Here is an 18,106-nt window from a genome sequence, read left to right as displayed (position 1 = left end):
CTTCTCTGCATAAGGACACCAGTCTTACTGCATTAGGGGCCCACCCTACTCCAGTATGACCTCGTCTTAACTGCTCACATCTGCAATGACCCTGATTCTAAAAGGTCACACTGGGGGCTCAGGACTTCAAGACATGAAAGATTTTGGGGGGACAGCACAATTCAACCCATAGCAGTGATCATTTTAGAAAAATCGCTGGCCCAACAGGTCCAGCCTAGACCTTAAGGGCCCGATACAATGGAAATCACCTTTGTTATAAGTTGACAAAATATGAACTGTTCGATGGCTCGTAAGTAGAATACTTACGTAAAGATAAAGTGATGGCCTTCTAGTGAATGTTTGAGACTTAAAAGTACTACTAAACTTATGTATACAAAGAGTTACTGTCATGATGTCATTTTTGGAGGATTTGGGTACTTATGGAGTTGTCCTTTACAAATCACAGAATGTACCCATCATGACGGTGCAGTTTGAGAAGACCATGTAAACGTATATGGTGGCGCAATCATCATCACAATCCAGTCATAGAATGCTTCCACCACTCACAAAAAGTCTCGTGCGATCTGAGCTCAATCTCTGCTCCTCCCTCAGCCCCCAGCTACCAGCAATTTGCTTCCTATCTCTGTAGTTCTTCATGGACTCGAAATTTCATCTTAAATGCAATCATATGATAGGTGATCTGTTATGTCTGACTTCTTTCACTTAGTGTCATAGTTTAAGGTGCATCAGTGTTGCAGCCCACATCATCCTTCCTTTTTAAGGCCCAAATGTCTCCCGTTGTACAGACAGATCATATTTTCTTTGTCCGCCCATGGGCTGATAGACGGTTGGTTGTTTCTAGCATTGGGTTACTGCGAGTGATGCTGCTGTGAACTCTGGCACCCACAGATCTATGTGTGGGGACTTCAGTTTTCATCTCTCTTGGGTAAATACCGAAGAGTGAAATGGTTGGGTTATATAGTAAATGTACGTTGATTTAACTTTTTGAGAAACTGCTGAGTTGTTTCGGACCATTTCACACTGTGGCTGTCAGTAGAGTACGAGAGCTCCATCTTTTCAGGTGCTCATCAGCTATTCACATACATGATGCCATTTTTGGATCTCCCAACATCCCAACGGCTGTGCAACAGTCAGGCAGTGTGGTCGTTTTAACTGATTCAAGGAAAAGTCAGACTAAGTGAAAGATCTGCTATACAGAACTTTAAAGACCCATACTTTTGTGATTTTTTAAGACTTTATTTATTTACTTGTTTAAGGAAGTCTACACCTAATGTGGGGCTTGAACTCATGATCCTGCTATCGAGAGTCCCATACTCCACCAACTGAGCCAGCCAGGAGCTACTGAAGATCTGTACTTTCCTTATTTTGACAGAAACAGTTACTAAAGATAAGTGGACAAAGTTGTGCTGAGGACAGGTTAGGGGACCTGATGGCACATCAATTACTCGTACAAAAGTAATCGCTTTTAAAATGACTACAGCAGCTTTATTTCTTCAAGCATTTTAAGTATCTCCTCAAAATCCTGTTTACAATTTTAACTTGAGGCACTTCTGCAGGAAGGGCTGTTGAGAAGCAACGGTAATATAGCAGATCGCTTGAATTCAACTTAAGGAAGCTGAGCTTCTGGCACACTTTTACAGAGAGCCTGTTAACTTTAAAAATATCACATGTTTTCCAATAAAGTACAAATTCCCACCATCGCATCTTGACGGGAACGCTGCTAGTTATCTAATGAAACAAAAATCAGATTTTTCAAAAACCATCACTGGAAACTCTTAAATCACCAGATGGACCTGGGACTGATGGGGAGGCAGTGTGTGGCGTGCTGGCTCAACGGCCTGAGGCCTGGGTTTGAAACTTCCTTCCACCACTTTTGACATGGCACATACCTAGCCAATCGCAGAACTGTGGTTCCTTTCTCTCTAAAGTGAGGAGAGAAATGGGATCCCCACTAATAGCCTGTCTTGGCCTAAGACAAAGAGTCCCCATCAAGTGATGACATCAAGCATGGGTTCCATGAAGGCTAGCTGTCAGCTAGCTGCCTTCTAAGAGACACAAAAGAACATGTCACTTTCAAAGAGGAAGGGCTATAGGGCAAGAGCACTGGAAAGGACAGAGAGAACATGTAAGCTCCAGAAACCACAGAGACAATACACCCTGTTGGGGCTCTGCTGACGGACTGGAATGTGGCTATGGGACATACGCCAGGCTGGTGGTGGTCTCCTCGCTTGCGCAGCTTGACCTGTTTTGTACAGAGCAGCGGGACCATTTTGTCTGGATGCAGGTTAGTGGTGGCCATGCCATGTGTCTCTCAGCAGTCCTGGGGCTGCAGGATAGTGTGGGAGGCTGCAGGATGGGTCAACCAATGATGTCCAGGTCCTAGCTCCTGGAAATCTGCAAACACTGCCTTGGATGGTAACAGAGACTTTGCAGATGTGATTATCAAGATAATGACTCTGAGATGGGGAGATCATCCTGGACTATATGCAGGTGGGCCCTGAATTATACCCCTTGTTTCCTGATAAGAAGGAGCAGAGGGAGATTTCACAGAGAGAAGGCAATGGGATCATGGGAGCAGAGGTTGAAGCGATTTGGCCACAGCCAGGGAATGCCAGCAGCCACATGAAGCTAGAAGAGGCAAGGAACAGATTCTCCCCTAGAGCTTCCAGAAGGAACACGGTCCAAATGAGCCCCCCTCCATTCCCACCCGCTTGCTCTTCAAGGTCCGGCTCAAGGCTACCTGTATCTCTGTTCCCTTGTCTTCTAGCATGATGAGACTTATGCCTGAGAAGCCCTGAGTCAGAGGTCACTGCAAGCGTTGATCTGGGCTCCCCAGTTACAGCTGGTCTCCTTAGAGAACACTGACAGTTTCTTTCATTTCTTTCCTATCCCCTCTCTTTGGACAAAACTATAAAAATGTACAGGGGCCCTTTATAGAATTTTCCATATTCCGTAGGTTCTAACTTCCATGCACCTCTTAGCAGCCTTGACTCCTGACTTCCTCAGATACCTGAGCCACTGAAGAAGATCTGCTTCTGACCAGTCCCTATTCTAGCTAGCTCAGAGTAAGAGTCTACTTTTCCCAATTAGGCCCCACCCAGGTCTGTTCCTGGGCTTTTGTCCAGACCGCCTCTTTCTAGAATGGGTCCCTTTGTCCCTTCTACTTTTAAGCCCCACCAAATCCCAAAGGGCCTGTTCTTTCCACTGCCTTTGCTATGAAGGCTTGCTGGCACTTTACACACTGCACCAGGGAGTACTAGCTTTCTTGTTACACATGCATGCCACCTCTTCAACCATATGGACCTCCCTAATGGCAGGAAGTATGTCTCTTCCCTTTTTCCATCCATAGGGTCTAGCGCAATGCTTTGCATATGAGAGTGCAATATTCTCTAAAAATAAATGTTTTCTTTCAGAATAGTTTTATAGAAAAGTTATAAAGGTACTACAGAAAGTTTGCATTTGGGATCCCTGGGTGGCGCAGTGGTTTGGCGCCTGCCTTTGGCCCAGGGCGTGATCCTGGAGACCCAGGATCGAATCCCACATCGGGCTCCCGGTGCATGGAGCCTGCTTCTCCCTCTGCCTGTGTCTCTGCCTCTCTCCCTCTCTCTCTCTGTGACTATCATAAATAAATAAAAAATTAAAAAAAAAAAGAAAGTTTGCATTTACTCGACCCAGTCTCCCCTATCACTGACATCCTATAATACTACGGTACATTTGTCACAATCTGTGAACCAATATTGATGTGTCATTAAGTTATTAATAAACTTCTTTTTTTAAGATGTTATTTATTTATTTATGAGAGACCCAGAGAGAGAGGCAGAGACATAGGCAGAGGGAGAAGCAGGCTGCCTGTGGGGAGCCTGATGTGGGACTCGATCCCAGGACCCCAGGATCACGCCCTGAGCCAAAGGCTCAACCACTGAGCCACCCAGGTGTCCCTATTAATAAACTTCCTCATTTATTTTTAATAGAGTCCATACTTTATTCAGGTCTCCTTAGTTTTTTTTTTACCCAATGTCCTTTTTCTAATCCAGGATCCCACCCAGGACCCCACATTACCTTAGCTGTTACAATTACTTGGTTTTGCGATTCGTTTTTGAGAATGATAAATTAAGAAAAAAATGAAAGTTAGACAGGCCAAATGAAAATATGATTCCTACCAAGTCTGAAAGTGAAATTTGGCTAAGAAACGTTCTATATTAAGAATGCACCTATTTAAAGGAGGCTTTTTGTTTGTTTACCCAACAAAATGGTACCTTCTAAAGGTGTTCTTTCCCTCAGATAGCTTCAAGTAGTTTTACTCAAGACTGGAGGTTTCTGATGCCTTTATCAGGATGAAGGATTGAATATAATCGAAGCACAAAGTTCATCCTTTAAAGTCAGTCAATTTGAGATTAGTTTCAATAAAAACAACCTCTCTCTAGGTCCTTGTGGGTCATACCCCGTAACATTTGGCTAGCAAATTGGCTGTTCTTAAACAAACCTGCATGAAAGACTGAACTAACTTACTATTGACCAGATGGAAAGTGACCTCCCTACAAACTCTCAAACTGTTCTGGAGCAATGTTGTGAAATCTTTAAGTTAGTTAAGCAAATTAGGAAGAGACACAACATTGTCAAATGTAGAACTCCATACTACAAATATTTCATCTTTCACTGCTCAATTTTAATAATGGAAGGAATTTTAAAAAGATTCCTGCTCCACTAAACAATGACTTTCTTCCTTATATATGTCCATTTTTTTTTCAAAATATACTTGCCTTGATATGTTCTAACCAATGGGTAGACTCCAAACTGGACAGCCAGTGAGACTCTTCCACATTAGGATAAACGATGTCTTTGACTTTTTTTAAAGATTCCCGCATAACATGAATGTTATGAATGTCTAAGAAGAAAAGTTCGGCGTTATGATATGCATCATCACTTTCATATCCTCCTCCTGTTGCCTGAGAAACAGCAAGACACAAAAACAATCAGTTGGGTTTTCTATTTCATCGGTAACTTACACAAATATTTCAAGTCCTCTAAATCGCAAAATAAAACCTCCCCGGCTTGGATGCAGTGACTGACGTGGCCTGACTTCCCATCTAACGCTGAGCCTCAACACTGAGCCTCAGTTATACTCTGAGCTAGGAAAGAAACAGAACAACAACAACAACAACAACAACAACAACAACAACAAAACCCCCAGCAGGCTGGCAATTTCCGGGGGATCTGTAGTTGCAAGAAAAGAAAATCACTTCAAAATGTTCCATAATTACTAGCTCTTCTTCTGGATCTGGGAAGGCAAGAGCGGTTCTCAAGGGTCCTTGTCCGCTATCGGTTTTGTAGCGGTACTCTTTGGCAGTGGAGGAGCGGGGAGGTGGGGTGCTGGCTCCCTAACAGCATTCAGCTTCGGCCCCTCTCTGCTCTGATTTGAGGCAAGGCACTCAATTTCTCTGAGCCTCAATGTTCTCTCCCACAGAATTGGAGATAACACTAGGTAGGTTAAACAGGATTAAAAGCAGTCATGTCCTATCACAGCTGATACCAGCCACCATTTGGTGAACCCCAGTGATTGTCCCAGATACGAAGATTCTTGCTTTCTATCGGCTTCTCTGATTCTTACAGCAATGCTGCAAGAGAGGTATTATCATCCCCGTTTTGCAAATGAGAAGAGATGCTATTTAACTATCCCCAAAGTCACACAGTCATCGGTAGAATTCAAGGCGTCTGAGTGCAAGAGCCAGACCTTTTCCAGCACACCATGACCATCTGCTCTGCAAACAGCAAGGATGGAGAGCCGCACCACGCAGAGCAGGCCCCCAAAGAGCAAAAGGTTTCAAGAGGAGACAAGACGGCCACCATCTACCGCAGCGCCTGCAAGTATTAACTTGCCAGGACAGGCAATCCGTCCCCCTTCATGGCACGGTGGAGATGCCCACTTTCCATGTAAAGAAATAGCAATGTAATAAAAGGAACCTGGCTGCATTCTGCTTAATGCTTTAAAATCTCACAGCACGTGTGGCCTCTGGCCCTTTAAGAAAAAGTTAAATAATTCAGAGACTTGCCAAGAAAGCAATGTTCTAGGAGCTGAAATGGAAGGGGAAGGCATTGGACAAATGTGCTATTGCTACGTATTGCCTCTTTTCTTTTTATTTATAACAATAGAAAGAATATAAAACTTGTAACTCAGAAGGGCCAATGCATCCTATGGTGCTTTGTTTTGTTTTGTTTTTTGCCAGGGTTAGTCACACAGGTTTCCTGCAATAGAAGCAAGGTAACCACTTGGATTTCAACCCTGAAGACCTATGTGCAAGCCAGAGGTCTCCGTCTTCACAGACTCTACGTAAGGAAATAGGTTTTATTTAGAAACATATTTTTAAAGCTTGTTACAGACAGCATCAGTAGTAAGTAGACAGTACACAATCACTTGGCTGTTTTTAAAGAAGTCATTAGCTAATGAATAAAGTGACAGATGAGCCATGTTACCCTCTTCTCAGTTATCCATGCCTCAGGGTATAACACCTTGAGGCTCTGATCAGAGGCCTCGACAGAGGTGCTCCTACCCACCTGGCAGGCACCTCCATAAACTGCGGGCACACAGCCTGTGAGGAAACAGCAAGCCTATAATGCAATGACAAGTCACCCTCCCACAGATGACCCGCTTCCCTACAGGAAACAGTTACAGTGATTTCCAAAGAGATTCTCACTGCTGGAGTTTTTTTCACAAATAACTGAAGACAATGCGTAGAAAAACAAAAGGCAAAACATACTTATTGTTCCTTGCCAGAGCAAAGACAGACACTAATGCAGCTCCACTTGAACTCATCACAGTGGACTGCGGCAAAACTGAAGCAGCCTGGCACTGGGTCTTATCTACGCCTGGGTTTTGTCTGTTTACTTGACAATTGGTGTAATGTTGGTTATTACGTGGAGGGTGGGCAGTGCAAATTTCTAAATATCCACAGGGGAGGAAGGATTAGGTCCAAAGAGAACAGAAGTCAGAAGAGTAAAAATCAATGAGGCAAGCATAGAGTGAGTTCCCAAAAGTTCAACTTCTCCAGCTCTGGTTCGTTTTGAAGTCTTCAGTTTCCTTCTCTTTAATGAAAAGGAACAACCCAGACAAGCTAGTACGACAGCATAAAGGTTCAAGGGCCTGTTGCTATGGATATAGATGACTAGGGGAGAGCCACAGCGGAGGGAAGAGGGAACAGAAGCTTGGTTTTTAAAGAATGCTGCACAGGTCTTTAAAGCCTCAGTTTTTTTCCTCAATTTTTTCCTTCCCTTCATTCCTAAGAGCACTAGTAACACAGGCGTATTTCCTGGGTGTTAAAAAGGCATTCGAGAATTCTGCTGGGGAGCTGGGGAAAACAACAATGAAAAAAGATTCTACTGCTATCACAATAAGCTTTAGAGTTAATAAGATGATGAAATGTATAATCATTTTGTACATTTTCGTATTTTAAAATAATCTTTCTAAAGACCTCATTTTAATGTTACATCATCTCTATTTCAGGCTAAATGTATACATGCAAACATTGCATTCTATACACAGTTTCAACTCTGAATTATATATGAGGGATGGAACAGAAATATCTAATGTTACGAATAATGCAAGAAGATATTCATCTTTGGACTTAATTTCCTAAATGTTTTACTTCTACTTCTTAATTTACTAGTCAACAACACTCCCTGATTGCTTTACATATAATTTCAAGATCATTTCCATTACTGAAACAAAAATCAACTGCAATAACAGATAGCTGGTCCAAGAGCACACAGGGAGTGGGGGGGGGGAACTCCCTGGATGCAAATGTGTAAGACACACAATCTGTGTACAAATAATTGTGAGTGGAGCCCCCCCCCCCACACGCCATTTTTACACACCCTTCTGTTTAGGAAAGCTGCTGCATCTCTCAGAGCTGTTTGAGGACTTGTTTTGCTTTCAGGTTCTTGTCTTGTGCTATGAATAATTAAAGATGCCAGAAAAGTGACCTCAGGAAAAGCAAAGTATTCAAGATGATGAAATTTAAGCCTACAGCTGACGAGAAACAAGAAATCGGAAAGGCGGAATGGTGGTGAACACCTTAGGGCAGGCCCACTGTGAGCACTTGCAAGTGACAACTGGCAATAGTAGGAGAAGGAAAAAACGAAATGAAAAGGAGAAGTCAAAGGACACCTAGGTGGCTGAGTGGTTGAATGTCTGCCTTTGGCTCAGGTTGTGGTCCTGGGGTCCTGGGATCGAGTCCCACATCGGGCTCCCCGCAGAGAGCCTGCTTCTCCCTCTGCCTCTGTGTTTTTCATGAATAAATAAATAAAATCTTTAAAAAAATGGAAAAGAGAAGTTTAATATAAAAAGCCTAACAATCTGGGGCTGTTCAGTGTACAGGCAAATGGCCTTATACCTTGCAGCAGCTTCTGTAGATCTTCTGAAAGCAACACTACCTAATCACTGATGTTCACCAGGATGACCCCAATCAACTATAGGGGTGCTCAGTATACTCTGCCTAAGAAGGCCAAGAGACAACAGAGACAGACTTGCCTTGAAGATAATAACAGTGTGTGCACATGATTATAAAATCTATGTGCAGAGATCTACTCATTTCTTGAATTATCTTATATAAATGAGAACACACATTAATGAGTATAGTGAAGAGACAGTCTGGATAAAGCTACAGGTTTAAGATTTTAACAATTCCAGCTTCCCACAACTCCTCACAGATGCTTCAGCAGTGTATATATCAAGATGGCTCAGGAACACCCTAAAGCGCTCCAAAGAGACTCCAACTTCTGCCAAAATCAAAGTTCGTTACAGTTCTATCCTCACCTAATTTGCCTAAAGGTTATGGTCATTTGAACCTTAATGGATTCAACTCTCAAGATGGATTTTGTGATTAAAACTACTTCCTCCCTCAGCAAACCAGTTTTCCCATTTCAACTAAAGTCTAACTTCACATAAGCCCACATGTTGGCACACCGTGCAAAAACATTCATGTGAAATACGGCATGCTAAATGCAACAAGATAAGATCTATTGTGTCACTAAATATACTCACCTTGTTGGCCACGGCATTTACATTGGGTCTGGCATCATAGATTGTGAGTTTAGAAATTTGTCTGTTAGTCTCCCTGATAACATCGAGATACTTCTCATCATCTTTATTCCGTTTACCACTCATTCCGACAAGAGGCTGGCTGCAGCGCACAATGACCGTCTTGTTTTCTGGATGAATCCATGACAGCACCTATGGTTAGTCCAGAAATTTTAAGCTATCCAGAAAGAAACAAATCTCAAAACAGTTAGAAATACATATAAAAAAATAAAGTGCTAACAATCATGATGAAGTGAATCTGATTTAGCCAAAACAGTACTTGTTCACCTGCGATTTTCACTTTGTGTGCCCATAACCAATTGCTTTACTAGTCTTAATTAGCACCACGTCTCATAGACGTTAAATGCTTACCTAAAAAAAGTTCTATCACCTAAAGGAAATAAAAAGCTTCTAATACTACTTCAGGTCTGCAGCTTGCACTGGATTTCCCAGACAGAAACAAGCTTTAACAAGAAGTGAGACATAAAGGAAATCACCTCTGGTACAATGTGTTTCTATACTACCAACTGACTTCTACAGGTCATCTCCCCAACAGTCTCAATTCTAGAATCTCACACAGTGGGGAGAAAATCCAAGGGAAGAAAAAAAAAGCTCTCAGGATGTCCAAAGAGCTGCGAGAGGTCCCACAATGAGGCTTGAGGAGCCGTACTTTGCACACAAGCCTAGTACGTGTGCTACCTGGTTTCCAAGCTCACGGTGCAGGAGAAACAACACCCATAAAAGGGAGCTAACAATGTAATACAACAGAAACTACAGAATTGTCCACTTTAAGTGGGTGAATTGATCGGGTAGGCAAATTGGATCTCAAAGCTGTTAAGAAAACAAAAACGGAGCCAGGAAGTGAGTGTGGTGGGCAACAGGGTGGGCTCTGGGGGAGGCACATCTCTGCTGTGGTTGTAACCTGGACATGGGGTTCACAGCCCCTGTCTCTCCCAACTCTTCCTTCATCAAATGGGGTGTGGGGTGTAGGGGGGGAACATGACTCCACAGCCCTGCTGGGCAGATGAACGAAGAACACATGTAAAGTACATTCCAGGGGCAGGCCAGGTGGTCTGGGAAGTCAGATCCGGAAAACTGTGAAAAGCAGACACAAGAACCAAAGAAGCTCACTTACTACAAGGCCAAATGCGTTGTCATCTGTGAAGTCACCCCCTCCATGATGGCAAATGATAAGCACTGATGTTCACAAAAACCGATGTGCATAATAATGACAATGGGTTAGTGAGAAAAGATTACACGATAGCGTGAATGAATCCTTGTTCAGTCTTTGCGCCATGCCAGAGACCAGTAATGCAACATCACTGTGGCCCTGAAGAGTCCAAAGGCTCAGAACTAGGAAGCCCTGGGACAAGCACTGGCTGTCCTGGACCTCTGGTTTCTAACCAACACCATGGAGGTGACACCTGCCCAGCCAGCCTCCTATGGCCCTTGCTTCAAGACAGGTAAGAGACATGAGATCACTTTTATGCATGTATGGATGTATTTTTAATTTTCCAGGTTTACTGAGAATGTAAGTGATATACAACACTGAGTCAGTTTAAGCTACACAACATGTTGACTTGATACAAGATCACTTCTAAAAGAGAAAATCACTATATACAAAGACTTATTCTTTGATAAACATCCTCACCAACTTTTATATTTAAATCACGTCCTAGGTGAGGAAGTGCCCTGTACCATTGGCAGTGACCTCCCTTCCTCGACCCCTCTTCCGTCCGCCTGGGAGATTAAGGCTGGAATCACCATGCCATGTTACAGGTACTCTTGTAAGCTGTTTTGCTTCTTTCTTTTTCTTTCGGGATCTCATCCACCTTCTTAAAAGGATGCATACTCCCTTGGCTCACAGGTATAAATAATGGTCACTTCACACCACCACCAAGCATGACTGCTTTCAAAGTATATGGTACTATATTGGGTCATTCCTAGTAAGCTTAGTATCTAGAAGTCATAGATAATTAAGGATATACTCCTATATTTAGCCACCAAAAGATGTTGATCATAGAGTTGTTGATAAGAGTAAAAGATTAAAAAGAACCGAGATGTCTCAATAGAAAATGGATATAAGACATTATGGTAATAATGTGTGCCCCCGACACACGGACACACACATGCTCATCAGCATGAAAAGTTCTTTCCAAGATGATGCTATGCAGAGAAAGTGGACTGAGGCACAAATTACAGGATAATTTCTTTTTTTTCCAAATAAAAATGTGCTTGCATAGAAGACAGTTTGGGAGGACGCAGACCAAATTGTTAACTGTGGTTCTCACTAGGTGGCAGACTCCTTTCTGCTTATCGGCACTTTGTAAAATGCCTAAAATAGCTGTGTATTACTGATATGTTAAGGACTTCTGCAACTTTAAGACAAACATGTTTGAGAACATGGGAATGCATATGAGAACATACGTATGCATTAATGGGAACACCGATGATGCATATGGATCATTTCTTTCTTCAGTGATATCTCATAATCGTTCATATTCCTATTTATGCACACAATAACCAGAGTGCTTTCTCATCAATTCTTTTTGTATTTTTATATGGGCTTTTAAAAAAGAACTGAATATCAAATATTAATGATTTCACATTTAAAAGGAAATACGTTTTCTAGGGTATAGTCAAGAGTCAGGTGGTTAGAAGGTGTTTGAGAAAGAACACATTATCTACCATTAAGTATTCTTCAGCACGGTAATCTATAAAGATATAGACAGGATGGAGGGCTTAACTTTAGTTTTATTAGGAAAAATAAAGGCAGACTCGTGGCCATTATGAAGTAAGGAAGATCAATAAAATGGCTATGTAACTAAAAAGTTAAGCATTCTATTAGCTCTACTGTAGACTCTCATTCACTCAGGATGGTGGAGACTAGTGGGCAGATGGCAGGGGAGCACACTGGACTGGGCACACTTGTATCTCCTCTCCTGTCCCAAGTCCCATGAAATACACACACACATACACACACACACGCACGCACACTGACATGGTAGATGTTCAATGGAATGAAGGCATGAACAAAATCAATCCACACTACCCTCGCCTAGTTCTCCTGTGGGCGAGACAAGTATTAGCAAGACAGCTGGCCAAGGCAGGGGTGGAATTTATGGCTATGGCACAGAAAAGTATGTCACAATAGAGCAGAAGAAGAGGAAGTAAACTTGCAACTCTAGCCTCGCTGGCACTGTATTCTAGCAAAATGAGCTAAAGAGCATATAGTCAAGTACAATATAGATCATTAACATATGAACAGACACTCATGATTAGAGAAATGAGTGAATTTTAAAAGTTATGATTCCTATTATGTCGATGTTGTACCGGAGTTTCACACAAATGTCCTTTTAAGGACAAAAAATGTCTAGACTTGGGAGTTAAAGGCAAGGTGACATTAAATCTTAATTTCTTCAATCCTTGTTTTTCCAAAAATCTGTTATTTAGCAAAACCACTACAAAACAATGTACTTATTATGACATGTCCTGAAAATTAAGAGAGGAAAAAATTCTCTAAATTTTAAGTCAATAAAATTTATGCACACAAAGTAGACGGTATGACTCATACATAAATATTTAAGAGCCAAAGAGAACTTTGTGAACTAGGTCCAATGATACTGTAAGTATACTGTCTGGAATAATCTGCATTTGGCTCCAGTTTGCTAACGGCATTTAGGCAGCTTGCAAATGTGATGAGGATGAGCTAGACCTACTAAAGGCGGGCACACATGAAAGGCTGTACTCCTGCACTCTAACACAGGACAGACAGCGTGCCACTTCCAGTAGAATTCAGCCGATGTTCACGGAGAGCCCATCATACGTCAGGTATCATACTACAAAGGTGAAAACCATAGAACCCCTGTCCTTTCATCTTTCCTTCCAGCTACCACTTGGTTGACGTGTGCATTACTTATACCCTCTCTCGTATGAGAATCATTTTATGCCCGTTCTCTGTCCCTGATTGTGAGCTCTGGAAGACCAGTGCTGTCTCACTTCTTTTCCCATTTGGCGTGGTACTTTGCACTCAGAAGGCACTTAAAAATCATATGGTGGATTGCAATTCCCAGAGTGTTTCTCTGACTTGACTACTATTCTTATGGGATAAAAGGCAGTCTTTGAGGAAAACATTAACTGTAGTACTCACTGGAATTCGATTTCTGGATCTAAAAGTTGCAACTCTCCTGAGATCGTCATCTGAGGCACGATATGGAACCACCAAGAGAGCAGGATAAGTGTCACAGAGCTCATAGCACTTGTTGATAAAAGTTATTCTCCAGTGGTGATTGGGCAAGCCCTGTAGGAAAAAAGGAAGTCCCGAGTCAGTACCGCATGACTCCATCTCTGGATTTGGCCTCGGGTCTCCTTTCTTCTTTCTAGCAGAATCTGCACATGCCTCTTTGACCACAGGGTAGTGACGGTCTAAGGGTTTATAATAAAGGGAGCCAAATCAGTAATCCAGACAACATAAGAACACAAGACAAAACACTAGTGGTTCCCATAATTCTAAAATATCATTGGCAAATACGGATTCTCTTGAATTTGAGGTCTTCCTTTATTTCATGTCAAACTATTTCTTGCTACTTGTACAATAAAGATAAGTCCAAGTTCCTCCCCCACTTGTGTACCCCACCGCCACCCCAAAGAAAAGTGCATCATGTAATTTTAACCTGTGTCTAACTGAGGGTAGCAAAGAGATCGGGCGACTTCCTCTCCCTACTCAAAACAGAGTGAATGCTTCCGTCTGCTCCAAAGTAGAGAGGCTAAGTTCATGAAGAAAGTCACAGAGGGGAAGTAGAGGCAAACCCCTCTGGGGAGGCTCATTTCGCCACCTCCTAAAAGTCTTTTCAATCAAGTTGTTTGGGATCGGTGATTGCTCTACAGGTTGTGTGAGAAATACAGGCATCTGCATTCTGAGCACGCTGCTGATGTGACAGGGAGTCACGGAGTACACCTCCCATCCTGTTATCTACCCACAAAATCATCTAGTGTGGGCAAGATTCAGAGGTGGTGGAATAGTCTCTCCCCATACTCACAAATACACAGATACACACACAAAGGTGAGCTATGTGGGTGCTTGCTGTGGGGACAGACATTGTACCTTTTCCTTAGGTCTGGTCCTATAGACCACGGACCAAACAGGTGAGTCTGACGCTGAGTCCAATTAGAGAGTTATAAGTCCCATGAAAAAGTTATAAGAAGAAAAGATGAAATATAATGGCAGTCTCGAACAAGATACCGTCAACAGTTCATACATGCATGCAATCTTAAACAGGAACTGTCTTGTTTCAAGCTAGAAACATGGATCTAAAAAATAAGTCTTCATATTGTCAGTAATGCTCCAAAACTAAGTTACAGATATTTAAATACATAATGCTACCGAGGTCTCCAAAACATGCCAAATGTTTTCATGGTTTTTCTTCTGCCTTAATAGCTGACCCAGAATAGAGGTCATTAAAAGGAGAGGTATAGACAGTCTTTGAAAACTCAACTGGCTAAAGCTGACTTCTGGAAGTGTAGGACGTACTACCTCATACAAGTGACCTAAACTCCTGCATCCACATCCCTGAGCATCGAATCTGCTTACAAATATGCACACCACTGGTCAAGACTAAAAAGCAAACAAACAAAAATCAGTGTGGGTGCTTGGTAGCGGAGGTGGTGGCTAGAAGGTTCTTCTCGAGTCTAGGGTTCTATGATTTTACTTTACATTCACTGCTTTTTCATATAAAGCAACTGGGCTTGATCTGATTCTCAAAGCTCACTCAATAAAAGTTGCTGATTATCTTAAGAGCTGTGTAGGATGAGAACTCTGAAAAACCCCATCACAAAACTCCTGGCTGGCCTAAAGATCGGGTTAAACCAGAGGTCAGATTGTGGCTCTTGTACATAATACGCATAGGCTCTTCTGCACAAAAATGCCATGAGAGACCTTTGTCCCTGAACGGCAACATTGTGCCAAGCCTCTTGCCTTTGTTACAGCAAATAAACATGCACGTGGGTGAAGTTTACAGAAGAGAGCAAAAAAAGCAATTCTAATACAAGTTTATCGAAGCTTTCTTAGAAAAGTCATCATTACAGGGAAAGGGTTCTAATTCATTTCAGTCTGCAAACCAGAATAAATATAATTTGAATCTACCTGTCAGTGACAGTTAAGCCCCTAGATAAGATATGTAAATATATAGTGACATGAATTCCTAAATAGTAAGGTATAGAACTTTGATTTTTCTAGACTCCATGTATTTGATTCATTTCATGAACATATCATATGGCTACAGAATGAGCTCATAAATTACACAGTAAAAGATAAAATAAGCTATAACTGCCATTTACACTGTACTTTGCAAGGATTCCACTGATGCTCGAGGAGCATGACCGACAAAATACTGTCACCATACATGTTTGCAATTCACGGCTTCCCACGCGGCTTACTGACTTACCTGCCTTCTGTATTCTTCGACTGGATTATAAACTGTCCACCCATCCACGTTAAACTTTTCTTCGTTTAGAAATGCAAATATTGGCTAGAAAAGGCAAAAGGAAAAAAAGAATTTAAAGTTAAGCGTGATGGAACTAATAGTCTACTAATACTATGTCCTCCGCATTTTCACCCACCAGATTTGCCTACCATGAAATCACAACCCAAAGCAAGCCTTTCAAAAAGGAATTAAGAATGGAAAATGCACACCAGGCTTCATGCTACCTTCCATCTTGAGGAATAATTACTTCTTAGACCTCAATTTTCTATGGCTACAAACATCTCTTTTAAATTATTCTTTTATAGATAAAGTTCCATGAAAATCAGATTTCCAGACCAAAACACACCTGCTCATTTTGAACAGTATTAGCAATTGATCAGGTAAGAGCCATTTAAAAAAGAAAAAAAAAAAGGAAATTCAAGAATAACTATTAAACCATCAACTGTCTCTGACGGGAATAATGACATGTTTATCTATTTTAAAAGCGACAGGATGTTAGGAAAATCCTTAATTAACTGTTCTCTGTGAATTCTGAATCAATGCCCTGATCTCTGTGAAATAACAGGACCCAGACCTCTCTTCTCTCTCTGTGCTCACTCTGGAGGCGATATTGATGAGTTTTACGGCTTCAAATACCATCTATACTCTAGTGACTCCCAAGTATCCATTGCTCTCCAGCCCCGACTTGGATCTGCAGGCTTGGCTGTCCAAGGGACCACTGTACGACTCCAGCCTGCCCTGAGAGGCATCTGATGGACTCCAAAGTTAATACATCCAAAGCCAAACCCCTGAATGTCCCCCATTCTGCTCCTCCCACAGCCTCCCCATTTCAGTAGATGGCAGCTCCATTCTTCTAGTTGAGCCCCAAACCTTGGTGTTATCCTCATCAACTCACAGCCATCATCCTGGTCTAAGCCTCAACCACCGTCCATGTGCATCGTTGTAATAACCTCCTGCCTGGTCCCCTACTTTTCTCTTCACCTCTAAAGTCAGAGTAATAGTGTCACAACTCAAGTCACCTCAAGTCATTCCCCTGCCCCAAATCCTTCTGTGGCTTTCCATGTCATTGGGGGTCAAAGCGGAAGTCTGTCCAATTGCCCACCGAGCTGTCCACCATCTGGCCACAGCCCCTACCAGGCCTCTGCCCTCCCACTGCTCACCCCACTCCTGCCACACTGGCCTCCAGTGCTCATCTCCAAAAGCACCAAGCACATACCAACATTAGGGCCTTTCCACCTGCTGTCCAGCTGTCAGAAACCTTTTCCCCCATGGCTTTCCCCTCTACTTCTTTCACATCCCTGCTCCAATGTAACCTTAATCAGTAGGACTTATTCTGACACCCTATAGAAAAACTACATGCTACCCCCCTAGAACAGCACCCCCTATTCTCCTTCCCATTTTATTTTCCCCTATTATCTGTGATCATTTGACAGATTATATATGTACTTGCTTACTATTGGACTCCTACTGTCCCCTCCCCTAGAACATGGGCTCCATAAAGACAAGACACCTGCTTTGGTCACATCCTGTCTCCCCAGTAACTGGAACAGTATTGGGTCCATTGTAGGCAGAATATGTAGTTGTTGCCCCAGTGAAAATGTGAAGCTTCTACAGTCCCTGTACAACTACTTTCTCTGGAGGCACTGTGTTTGGGCACTTTTTCCTCTAGTATCTCTCCTGCCACCCATTTTCTTGTCATCAACCTACAATTTAGCATGCCAGCATTCCCTCCCCTACACTACAGAGAATTTCTGGAAAAGCCTTGCTTGGTGGCAATGGTTTTACATATTTAAAAAGAGAAAAAAAAAAAGAGCAAGGGGTGGGGATCCCTGGGTGGCTCAGCAGTTTAGCGCCTGCCTTTGGCCCAGGGCATGATCCTGGAGACCCAGGATCGAGTCCCACATTGGGCTCCCTGCATGGAGCCTGCTTCTCCCTCTGCCTATGTCTCTGCCTCTGTGTGTGTGTGTGTCTCATGAATCAATAAATAAAATCTTAAAAAAAATAAAAAGCAAGAGGTTTAGGTAAAAACTGATCAAGAACAAGATCTGGACTGTCTTCTTGAACTTTCTAAAGCACAGGGCACCCTCAGCAGGTCTCAATTCTAGCAGTGGTCAGCCCAAATGCTGTGTGTTCTGCAATGGGTGGCACACTGAGCACGTGACACGGATCTAGCTAAGCAATTCGTTGAGGCTTTAGACTGACATGGAATCCACGGCAATACTTAATTATTCATACCACTGCAGGAAACAAGTGATTTCTGTGTTAACTGAAGTTTAACTCAAAGACTGGCGCACTTTTGATGAAAACAGCCCTAAAATATATGGTGTACTTCTTCATCCTAAGCAGGATCTGTAGAACATATGAAAGCATTCTCTTGGTGACATCGGAGTACTGGATATTATACTGATCAGTACCTGGCACAGGTAAATAATACTGCTAAATACTGTGCTGTTGACATACTTGTAGAAGGCAGATGCTTAGAGACATAGGGCTGTCGTACCCCTTAGAAGAAGACGTATATAAGCTGCTTTCTTGAAATTAGTTCCTGATC

General features: G+C 42.4%; 1 protein-coding gene across 5 annotated transcripts in view; it reads right to left on the bottom strand.

The window, feature by feature from the left end:
• The window catches only part of MTM1 (myotubularin 1), a 96,534-nt gene that overhangs the window by 16,475 nt on the left and 61,953 nt on the right, over nucleotides 1-18,106 (bottom strand). For all 5 annotated transcript variants that reach the window (XM_038588540.1, XM_038588543.1, XM_038588542.1 and 2 more), the window contains 4 exons: nucleotides 15,517-15,600; nucleotides 13,224-13,373; nucleotides 9,038-9,226; nucleotides 4,761-4,946 (listed from right to left, as the gene is read on the bottom strand). In XM_038588540.1, coding sequence (XP_038444468.1) covers nucleotides 4,761-4,946; nucleotides 9,038-9,226; nucleotides 13,224-13,373; nucleotides 15,517-15,600 — 609 coding nt within the window. The remainder of the gene's footprint in view (nucleotides 1-4,760; nucleotides 4,947-9,037; nucleotides 9,227-13,223; nucleotides 13,374-15,516; nucleotides 15,601-18,106) is intronic.

The sequence above is a fragment of the Canis lupus genome, chromosome X (assembly GCF_011100685.1).
Source record: "Canis lupus familiaris isolate Mischka breed German Shepherd chromosome X, alternate assembly UU_Cfam_GSD_1.0, whole genome shotgun sequence".
NCBI classification, from domain to species: Eukaryota; Metazoa; Chordata; class Mammalia; order Carnivora; family Canidae; genus Canis; species Canis lupus.
Note: the sequence above shows the minus strand (reverse complement) of the source record. Positions and strands in the feature narration are given on the sequence as shown.